The sequence below is a fragment of the Ceratotherium simum genome, chromosome 17 (genome assembly GCF_057802395.1).
Source record: "Ceratotherium simum simum isolate JZ-2026a chromosome 17, ASM5780239v1, whole genome shotgun sequence".
Classification (NCBI taxonomy): Eukaryota; Metazoa; Chordata; class Mammalia; order Perissodactyla; family Rhinocerotidae; genus Ceratotherium; species Ceratotherium simum.
The window spans coordinates 27,518,405-27,530,553 of record NC_141916.1 but is presented as its reverse complement, the minus strand read 5'-3'; the positions used below and the strand labels follow the sequence as shown (position 1 = coordinate 27,530,553).

General features: G+C 36.5%; 1 protein-coding gene across 1 annotated transcript in view; it reads left to right on the top strand.

Moving 5' to 3' along the window:
- Positions 1-12,149, top strand: part of LRRK2 (leucine rich repeat kinase 2) — a 135,435-nt gene that overhangs the window by 101,292 nt on the left and 21,994 nt on the right. The window contains exon 41 of the mRNA XM_004441150.3: positions 3,725-3,885. Within this exon, the coding sequence (XP_004441207.2) occupies positions 3,725-3,885 (161 nt within the window). The remainder of the gene's footprint in view (positions 1-3,724; positions 3,886-12,149) is intronic.

Sequence of the window (12,149 nt, the reverse complement as noted above, 5' to 3'; positions counted from 1 at the left end):
GCCAAGACAGCTTTCTGGCTCTTGTGCCACAAGAGGCTAATAGATTTCGATGGCTATCAATCTTCTACCAGCACTAAGTATATTTTAAAAACTGAGCATTAAGATTTGTCTTCCCAAATATATTTTAGCTTAGAGCTGTAACTACAGAGGTAGAAAGAGACAATAAAATCACACTTCTTTGGAATCCCTTAAATGATGGAGCTGTTTAGAGTGACGTTCAAGAACTTTCTTCACATTACATATTCTCTCTTCCACAGTCTTGCCTTCAACTATTAGCTTACATCTCTAATTCAGTCCACTCTTTATTATAATTCTCAACTACCTATGAAGATATAGTCACCTATATTTCCCATAAGTTTCTATGTTTCAATATTTTCAAAATTGAGTTTGCTGTCTCTGCTACTCCTCCCACCATGAATCTGTTATTTCTCTTGTATCTCCCACTTACTGATGAAAATCCTTGTAGTCACACCAACCACCTTCCCCAAAAACTAAATATCCATTTGTCTACCAGGTCCTTGACTATTTTACATATCTTTTTAATCATTTATTTTTGTGTCACTACTGCTGTTTTGGTCCAGTACCTCCAGGGAGTCAGAATATTCTTAAATAAAAATCTAATTATGCTTGAAATTCCCTAGTATTTCCCAGTTATCTCCAAAGTACATTCAAACTCCTTAGGTAGCATCAAAACTCTTTATATATGCTTCTTGTCTGCCTCTCCAGCCTCCTGCCACTCCACTGCCCACACTCTGTATTCATGCTGAAGGTCTTGACTTTTCACTGACATCCATGTCTATCCGCATTTTTCATTCCTCTCTTTCCACAAATTTGTTGGCTTAGAGAACTCATTTTCCTCTTGCATTTGCTCACATACCATCTCCACGATGAAGGTGGATGGCCCCGTGAAGAGCTGGCTTCACTAACACTTGTTTCCTGAGTCGGCTCCGTGCAGGACTTTGTGTTAAGTGCAGAAGAGGGAAAGGTAGAGATTATATTGCTCTTATCAAGGTTGAAAACTTTCAGGCTAGTGGGAGAGTCTACTTTGCTATCCTTATCTCTGTGCTTTTCTCCCTCTGGCTTCTCTAGCATTTGGTACATATCACATTTGTGCAACCTCCTTTGAGCGCTTGTCTCCTAGATTGTGACCCCTCAAGAGCAGAGATACAAAGATGGCTTTATATTCCCTAGGGACTGGCTCTCAGAGATGCCCAATATATATTTGTTAAATGAATGAATGCATTCTATTTTTAGAATAATTCTATTTAGGATGAGATAAAGTTCACTTTAAATTATAAAGAAAGGAGTTTCTTAGCAATATTGATGATAATCACAATTAAAGAATGACTGAATATAGACCGGTTTATTTTAATAAAATATTTGACAATCCTCCTTGTCACATAATGCATAAATTATGGCTGAATTATTTTCAGTAAGGCAAGATCTACACTTGTTAATATTTCAACAGCTCTTTTGCTATTCTATTAAAAGCTGTTAAAACTGTACTTTTTAAGATTAAATTCTATAATTGAACATTTTAACTAACCCAGAGATCTCTCCCTCCCACTGACTTATTTCAAATTAAGTTTAACTACTTTTTTTTTAACTTTGGGAAGTATTCTGAGAGAGTCTGTATTCTACAAATATTTTGACAGAGGCGTGCATTGTGAAGGATTTGGATGCTATTCAGTTATACATGACTTGGCTTTCACTTTTTTCTCTTTAATCTCTCAGCTTTTCTCTGCTGCAGGGCAAGAGTAGCTAATGGCCTTTCAGTAAGCCCTTAGTAAATTTTTCTTTCAAGCCCATTACTTATTGTTAAGGTCAGCTTCATTAGTACATTTATCTTATTTTCAGCCAAAAATATGTATACGGAAATGAATAGGCCCAAGGTCAAATGTCCTAACTACATCCTGGAAGAGAAAGAAGCTTCTACGGCATTAGTTGATGCAATTAACTGATACATACACTCTAGGCTGTCATGCAATGGAAAGTTCAGGGTATTGCTGCCACTTGCTCCTAATTCCTCTAGCATATGATTGGTACTGTAAAATAGAGTAAATATTTATTGATATAATGTGAACCAAAACCAAAAGCCACAAACGAACAAAGGATTTAAATGTATCTCCATTAACTCCTGTGAAAAATTGTTCTTTCAAGGTAGGTCATAAGATACGTGTGAGATCACATGGAGAGCAAATTTGACGTCATGGGGGCAGGGAAGATGGAGTTGGGGAAAATCTGAATTTTGTGGATGTGTTAGGAAAGGTTAGTAATAGAGTAACTTTAGTAGTTGGGGCACAGTAGTAGCTCTCTGGCCGTGTTTCCAGAATGGGAAAGAACTGGTTGAGTTTAAAACTTTATTTTGTTTTTTTCGTATTAGCTAGTTTTTATTCTTTACCTCCAGTGTCTAACTTTAGTTGCTTATGATTGAATGGATCGGTCTCTATAAGGAAAGACTTTAACATCACCTAACATCACCTTTCCCAAACCAATGTTTTATTCATTCCAACTCTCAGTCCAAAATGTTCTTTATTAACCTTAATTTATAATAGAATTGGATTTAAAGTAAACTACATCTTCAAACAGGATCTGATACTGATAGCTAGAAAAGTCTTATATTTTGATTTATTATTGAAAAAGTAGAAAACATTTTCCAAAAAACTAAGAAGCATTTTAGTCAGAAAAAATAAATATCAAAAGAGAAATGGAATAGAGAGACTTTAAAAAGCTAAGATAAACTTCTATATGGTTTTAAGAAAATCAAAACTATTAAATGAGAGTGACAACAAAATCCTATGAAATCTTATTTAACATTTTTACATTTTAAACTCATTAAAATATTCGTATGATCATTGAGGGAATTCAGAATTCCTTTTACGTGATTATTAAGGTATAGGAAAGAAAACTCTCCAAAAATTGGTACTTTGTTTGAAGTGGTTGTACCTTAAAGTTTAAATCACTCACTTATCAGGATTGACCTGGTTTTTTTGTTTCTTTTTTTTTTTTGTGAGGAAGATCAGCCCTGAGCTAACATCCGATGCCAATCCTCCTCTTTTTGCTGAGGAGCGTTGGCCTGAGGCTAACATCCAAGCCCATGTTCATTTGCTTTATGTGTGGCACACTGCCACAGCATGGCTTGACAAGTGGTGTGTCGGTCCACACCCGAGATCCGAACCTGTGAACCCCAGGCAGCCGAAGTGGAGTGTGTGAACTTAACCGCCACACCGGGCCAGCCCCGCCCGTGTTTTTGTTTTTATTTAGAGCATAAATTTGCTTTATGATATTGGACTTGGTTTTTTTTGTTTTTTTTTTTTTTGAGAAAGATTAGCCCTGAGCTAACATCCATTGCCAGTCCTCCTCTTTTTGGTGAGAATGATTGGCCCTGGGCTAACATCCATGCCTGTCTTCCTCTACTTTATATGTGGGATGCCTGCCACAGCATGGCTTGATAAGTGGTGCATAGGTCTTTGCCTGGTATCCGAACCCATGAATCCTGGGCCGCCGAAGCAGAGCTTGCAAACTTAACTGCTATCCCACTGGGCCAGCCCCTGGACTTGTGTGTTTTGATTTCCTTCTATAATATCTCTTAACTTTAAGGGTCAAACTTAGCACAGAATTTTTGATGTTTTGCATAATGGACATACATATTTAAGGAAATCATGACAGAAATTGTAATAATGTAATCACATTTTAATAAGATGGCCTGTGCGTTTTCTGGCAGATACCTCCACTCGGCCATGATTATTTACCGTGACTTGAAGCCCCACAACGTGCTGCTTTTCACCCTGTATCCCAATGCCGCCATCATTGCAAAAATTGCCGACTACGGGATTGCTCAGTACTGCTGTAGAATGGGAATAAAAACATCAGAGGGCACACCAGGTAGGTGATAAGGTTTACTTGATAATTCCCTCTTCAAGATGGATAACCAGTGTCTTCAGTTGTGAGTTCAGGAGAATCAAGAGGACACCATAGCCAGTCATGTTGTGAACAAATATTTATTGTGTGAATAACTGTGGCCAATATATAAATATAAACATATTTGAGTACAGGGTGCTGGCCCTAACCATACTGAGGGTTTCTGTAATTATGTTATATGCATCATTATTAACTTTCTTAAATATGAAAAAGTATGAATTCCTAAATACTTCTGGCCTAAGAGTTTCGGATAAGGGCTTTGGGCCTGGAGTTCTTGGTTGCACTGTTCTTGATGCAAGCGTACTTTCTTTTTCTTGTCGGTTGGTGCAGGAGTTTAAACCTTTAAACACTGCACTTAGGTTTTCTTTCTTCATAATTTATAAGTCGTTAATACTTCAATAGTTAAAAATAATGGAGCTTCTCTATTTGGCCCTGTATAGCAAGATGAGTCATGGTTACTATATAAAACATACTCATTCTGGATACCATTATATCTATGGTCTCCAGGAATCACCAACATTGTTTTCTTGCCTTAGATTTTAATGTTGCCTTTTGGGGTCATCCCCAACCTTTTTTTTGTCATGCCTGTTCTAATAATCCTATTACTTCTGCTGTTAACTGACTTTCTACTGGTGAAAATCCATTTCCTGTGTTCTTGTGTTTTCATGGTCTTATGTTCAGATATGTTCTTTCTACATTATGTCTACCCCATGGAATCCTCCCTCCCTTTGTCAGCTCCCATTTCCCTTCCTCTAGCCTCAGGTTCATCGGAATCTCAGGTTCTGATGAGTAAGAAACAGTGATAGGGCAAGTGATCTGTACAGACATCTTGTCTTTCAGATTTCAGTTTGAGTGGGAATAGAAAATTGAGGTGTTGGCATCTGTTTAGGGGAGGACAGCTCTATCTTTAGAGAAGTCTTATTTAGTTTATTACCTGTAAATAAAGTTACAGGTGGCTTTACATCATTTTGATGATTACAGGTCAATTAAAATACATGCCTAAGACAGAAGAAAATACTCTATAGAGAATATCGGACTAGGCAAAACATCCTAGTTTGTTTCCTACCCAACCGCCCACAACTTGTGTACTTAGTAAAGCAGATAGCCCCAGCTTCCAATGCCTGGTTTTATTTTTGCCCTGGATACATATCCTCTCTTTTGTTTTACATAGCTATATGTTGGAAGTAGAAGGCGCATTCACATAAACATTTCAAAGTATATATTCTGGCTACCGGCGTCTCTGGGTTGTTCAATAATAATAAAATATCATCTCTTGAGCATCTGTTGTGTACCAGGCTCAGTGCCAGATTCATTAGACACACAGTGTCTTATGCTCATGCCAGGGCTGAACATTAGCTTTTATCTTCTCGTGTGTAAAATGAGGAAGCTGACTCTCAGCGAGATTATGTAATTTGCACAGTCACACAGAAAGTGGCCAAGATAAGGACTCAATCTAAATGAGAATTGAATCCAGAGCTATTTGGCTTTATATTCTATAGTGTCTCTCCTAGATCACATGCAACTCTAACATGTACTTACAGAGGTTTACGTATTCAGTTTTAATATGAATTAAGATTCATATTAATTCATGGTAATTTAATAAATGTTATTAAAAAACCAAAGTAAACAAAACAAAATGACAGGGCCACAAACAGCAAACGTCGTCAAGTATAGGTTTGGAAGAATAATCTTAGAGGATGGAATTCCACAGGTTTATATACTGCCACCTAGAAAATGTGGGCACATTGGGCCAGCCTGGTGGCGTAGTGGTTAAGTGTGTACGCTCCACTTCTGCGGCCCAATGGTTCGCAGGTTCGGATCACCGCTTGTCAAGCCATGCTGTGGGGTGTCCTATATAAAGTAGAGGAAATGGGCACGGATGTTAGACCAGGGCCAATCTTCCTCGGCAAAAAGAGGAGGATTGGTAGCGGATGTTAGCTCAGGGCTGATCTTCCTTACACACACACACAAAAAATGTGGGCACATAACAGGAGTCTTCTCTTGGAAGACCTGCTCATTACTCTCGTGTGACACAAAGGTGGGTTGGGCCACTCTACTGAGGCCTGCAATTCATTCCCCCTCCGTCCCCCAACCCAGTCACTCTGTTCATGGAGTGGAAATCCTGCCATTGAACCCTCATCCACCTACTTGGATAGGAGATCTCTCTGGTCCCTGTTGACTCTGCTCTGGGACTCGAGCCTGCCACCTCACTCCGTGGGCTGGGCCAGCTAGCAGCCAGCTCAGTTCAACTCTGTTCAAATTCATGGCTCTTTATGTTAAGTATCTGACTTCCTGATTTGGGTCAAAACTTCTCTAAAGTTCATTATCCAACTGATTCTTCATATCAAGCCAGATGCTTGTTCCTAATCCCATTTAATCTATTGTATCAAAGTGCGGTAACATAAATATGGAGAAAGATCATGACAAAAAAACTCAGAGCCTGATTCTTTTTGTTCTGACCCCCTCTTCCCCCAGGCTGCTTAGTATACTGTAAGCATTTTTTTCTCTCTTTATGCCGACCTTCTCTTTACCGTTATTGTATTTATTATTGTTAGAGCACTTCTAATCATGTCAGTCTTAAACTCTGCCTCAAATCGGAAATAACAGTAACTGTCACCATTGCTATCACCGTCACCAAACTTTTCCTTCCCCAAAGCAATTATGTTTGAGAAGAAAATCGTTCCCTTTCATATCATTTCAATTATCTCCTTGTCTTTTCCTTTTAATGGATCTTCCTGTTAATGTTATAACTTTTAACTTTGAAACTTCTAGAGAAAGAAAAGACCATGTATTTGTTAAACTTCTGTGTATTTTTGTACTAACCCTTATTGTGGTGCATTCACCCTGTGTGTGCATTCGAGTGTGGGTTCATTATCATTGTCTCGGAGAAGTCGGCAATGGGAGCAAACCTTTCTGTGGCACAATTACAGTTGAGCTGAGCCTCATGCTTAGCCCTTTGCATGGGTTGATTACTCATTTAATCCTTATGACCCTCTGACATAGGTCCTATTACTATTCCTGGTCTACAGATAAGGCAACTAAAGCTTAGGGACCATTAAAAATATCTACAGGGTTGTACAAGATGCAAACCCAAGTCGCCTGAGAGCAGAGCCCCTGACCAGGTACCATCACAGCTGGAATGCAAAGGTGGAAACAATTCAGTTATTGGCAAGAACCACAGTTCAGTGTTTGTCCACATTTTGAAAGGTAAATATGGGATGGATTCTTTCAACTTTAACTAACTTGGAGAGCTTCAACTTTAACACAATCAAATGGATATATTTATATTATATCCTGTTGGGAGTGACAGTTAATTCTGGGTCCTGTGACAGTTGCACTGTTGACTGAGATGGATGCTGACTGATGGCATCAACTCTGCCAACATCCATAGAAATACAACAATCTTTGGGTAAATAAAAATGTTATTCTCTGGTTATACACTATCCTCTGATAGAGATTATGAAACATGTTCTGCTCATATGTCTCTGAAAGTAAAAAAGAAAGAAAATATGTGTTTCTGTGCATTGTGTGATATATAATCAGACATAATTTATAAATTTCTCATATTTTTGATCTATGGATCATTTTTTAATTTACTCATTGCATTTGTTAAAGGCTTATCTGAAAAATTATATCTAAAAATAGTTTTTAGACAATGAATCCTTTTTCCCGATTATTTTAACATTATAATTGTTATGATGATTCTCCAAGGGAAAATTATCCTCATTTTTTGTTCATTTATTCATGCATTTGGCAATAATTTATTGAATGTTTGCCAAATACCAAACTGGTGCTACTACTTAATAGCTGTGTGGTATTCATCAAGGTTCGCTTTCTTGGGCTCAGTTTTAGTTTCTGTAAATTGTGATGAGAAAAATAATGCCTACCTCATAGGGTTGTTGGAAGGGTAAAATGAAATAATCCATATGAATAACATAGAACAGGGCCTGGCATATTGCAGTTGCTCCAAGTATGTTAGCAATTGCTCTAGTGGTGAATTTGGGGAATTCATGAATTTGCATGAATAAATGTAACTTTTATCCTCCGGAAGCACATGTTCTGTCAGGAGAAATAGGGCTGTAAACAATCTTAAAGCATTGTGTCAGTTTCAATAGGAGATCTAGGTCAAGGTAGAGAGACAGCACAAGAGAGCAAGTGATTAGCTGAGCTATAAGTTGTCAGGAATTCTTTCATAGGGAAGGTGATTCTGGAATTATATCTTAAAAGATAAGCTGGAGGCTTGAGAAAAAAATAATGAAAGAGCGGGAGGAGACATTCCAGGCAAAAGATACTAAGGTATAAAATGACTTACCTTATTCACGTAACTGCAAGAAATTCTGTATGGTGTAAGTGATAGGTGGAGGATGGAGGATTATTTAGTTAAGTATTTTTCAATTCTGGCTGTATATTAAATAACATGTAGAGCTTTAAAAAAAATGTATCCACTTGGATTGTATTCTTTACAATTCTATTTCAGTAGATGTAGAGCAGGGACTCTTAATCTGGCCACACGTTAGAAGCTCCTGGAGGACTTTCCAATATATGGGTTCCAGGACCCCACTCCCAAGGATTCTGATTTAACTTGTTTGGGTGGAGGCCAGACATTTATGCTATTTAAATGATCTCCAGGTGATTTCAATGTTCATCCAAGGTCAAGACTTACTGGTCTAGAAAGAAGTTCAACAACATCTGCAGTTTTTTAAGCACCACAAATGATTCTGAAAAAGTGTGACAATTTTCTGGCTCATGAAGTGCTTTTAAAATCATGCCAAATAGTTTAATCTCTTAGGTTACGGGAAGTCATTGAAAAGTATTCTTATTCGTTAGCAAAAGGTTCCCATCTCCACATCATATAAATAGTATCATTGCTTGTATAAATCAATTGTATGATGGGCAGCCAAAAATCTGGTACCGTTTCACAATGGGGGAAAATGTTATTTATAGAAAAAATTTTAACAAGATAATTAGCATTTATCTTGATTTAGATTTAAAATCTAGATTTAGATTTTAACAGTATGAGCCTGTGATATAAACAAAAAATTATGAGAGTGAGTAAATATGAATAGAGTTCAGATTTGTATTCAGATTAAAAAAAGGCAATCTCAATTATTTTAAATTGACCTTTCACAGTGGTGCACATTCTAGGCACTGCAGTGGATTCTGTAGATATAGAGATAGACATGACTAAGGGAACTGTTGACTGTCTGGAATCTATGCGACAAGGTTGTGGAGTCAGACTTTCCGGGTTTGAATCCTTGCTCTACCACTTACTAGGTGAGGCTGGAGAAATTACCTAACTTATGCAGTCCCTAGTAATAGTCTCTATCCCAGCAGATTGTTGTGAAAATTAAGTGAGAAATTCATGGAAAATATTTAGCACAGTGTCTGGCACATTCCTAGCTGCCTTTGCCCTCCAGGACTCCCTGCTCTGTCTTCTAACTCTGGGGGCCCAGGCTCTGTCTTCATTCCCCTTCCCGGTGGGCTGGAAACTCTGCCAGACGCTCTGAGGACTCACCTTGTTTGTGTGCTCTCTCTCAGGGATTACCGTCCTGTACTCCTGGTGTCCAATGTTTCATATATTTTTGTTTGGTTATTTTGTTGTTTTATGTAGGATGGTAAATCTAGTCCTTGTTATTCCACCTTAGCTGGAAATAGAAGTGACACGTGTTTAAATAAATGACTTGAACGGCCTAATACAACAATGTACATTTAGGATTTCAGTTAGCACTTAACATTTCTAGTTTTTGAGGGCCAAATGCTAAATAGGGTGTCCATGCATATGGTCGTTTGGTGTGCGAGCACCATAGTTCATTCACAATATCAGATCATAGATCGTGTGGCAATATTGTCCCTTTGTAAAGATGCAGGAAATGTTCCTATTTCTAGCCTTTCCCAACGGCAGGTAATATTAAAAGTGTTCATTTTCATCCCAAATTAAATTCAGTGGTGCATATATTGAATAGCTTGAAAGTTTATTCTTCTTGTCACTACTATGGTGACAAGTATAATTAAATATGTGGCAAAAACCTTTTAAGAACTTACAGTTGCTCTTCCAGAGAAGTCCTCAGTGATAAGGATACACATAAATAGCTTGGAGACTCTTCTCATGGTTTAGATTGATAAAGTTGGTAGTTTAGGTTTTAATACCCTCAGTCCCCCTCCCTGCAACCATTTTGGTTTTGTAGGTTAAGGACTCCATGATGAGGCATCTCAGGTAAGTCACTTTAAAGTAAGATTTGATTTGCAAAACATAAGGGCATAAGGTGAAAGCTGCAAATGCTGTTGAGCAGGTCAATAGATGTGTTTCTAATAAATTAGTAGAAATAATTCTTCACACTCTGGTAACATAGAGATATAACTATATCTAGATTTAGGTGTGCTTAAGGTTTTTAGGTAAGTATTTTATTGTAAGTTTTGCTTCATTAATTTGTTTTCTTTTTCTACTTAATATTTCATGGTCATCTTTCTATGTCAAATATCAGTTTTAATAGTTATATAATATTTCATTGCTAGTGTGTACAGTAATTTACTTAACCACATCTTGATGTATTTGTAAATTTTTTCTAACTTTTTGATATACTGAAAGTGCTTTAATTAACAGACTTGTAAATTAAAATTTTTTTCATTTATGAAACTAATTTTTTAAGCATTAAATGCTTAGGAATGGTATTGCTGGGCATACTATTTTGAATTTTGAAACACTGATTCCCTTCTAGAAAAGTTTGTCAATTAAAATTCCCTCAATACCTGAATTAGCTCACCCATTTCCCCTTCTAGGTTTGCTAGTGTTTTTAATCTTCATAAAGTTAATAGTCAAAAAGTGACAATTTGATATTTTTAGTTTTCATATATTTAATCATTTATTTGCTTATTTTTTTATTTGAAGCCAAGCAACCTGTTATATATAGGCCGTATATTTTTTCTTTCATGTTTTGTACATTTTTGTCTTTACTCATTTAATCCACTTTTTTTTCTTATTCATTTCTAAAGCTGATTTTAGCTAATGTTGAATCTTTGTCTTTCATGTATTACAATGTTTTCCAGTTTATGGTTTGTCTTTTAACCTTCTTTATGGCATTTGGCAGTTGCAGAGTTTGAATCTTTTAGGTAAACAAATTTTCTATTCTTTTACCTCTTGGAATCTGATTTTCCTGACGTGTTTAGTCAGTGACGTATGAAGGGCAGGGATGGTAGGAATCATCTGCCCCAACACAAGCAGTTGCTTATTATTTGTAAATTCTCTAAAGACAATATATCTCCCTCAGTTCTCAGCCTTTCGGCCTCTACCACCACACCTTTGGTACAGAGAGTGATTAGGAATTGAATTTTGAATTCCAATATTATCGCAATATTATCGTCTTAATTATGAATATTCCTTTAGTACTTAGCTTTATATTCTACATTCAAACTTTTGGTTCATCAAAATTTTATTAGGTGTAAGGAGTAATGTAGCTCCTCCCTTTTTCTTTAACAAACAACTGATGCTTTTATCATTTATTAAAATTCTATCTTCTCTCCACTGTTTTGAATGCCACCTTTACCTGTCTCACCTACATATTTGGGTCTAAGTCTTCCATGCAGTTTCAGTGTTGTGTCCTTTTGTTTTGATAGAATTTTGAATATTTTAATTTTATAATTTTATAGGACAATCTGATTTAAAGTGCTGTTTACACAGCATTTTTGAAATTCATGATTTTCAAGTGGATATTATACCCTTTTCCGAGAAACAAATTATGGTAATATTTTATGTATTTTTGTATTTAAAGGTATGGATTGTAGATAATATGTCTCATGTTATTCTACATGCTTTGTTGATTAAATGTTATTTTATTGCTAACTATGACAACGTATTTGATCCAGACTGGTCCATTTGATGGATTATAGTATATCATCATTCAATGTTTATTATTTGAGAGAGATTTTTCCTAACAGTTATCTACTCTCCATAGATAACTGTAGAGGAAATTATTAGTGCAATCAAGAAATTAGAAAATCATTAAGAAATTCATTGGATGACTTTCAAGAAGCATTTAGAAGTGCATTGTATTATAATTGAGATACCCCCTGAATATATAAATAAGGATTATGTTCTCCTGCTGGGGATCATGTCAATGAAAATATTTATTTTGAAAGGGAGAAGGTAAGAGGTTAAAACCATTTCCATTTAGAAGTAAATACTCCTTTCCATATACTCACAATTATCTTTTGCAGTGTCCCCTGACTCATTA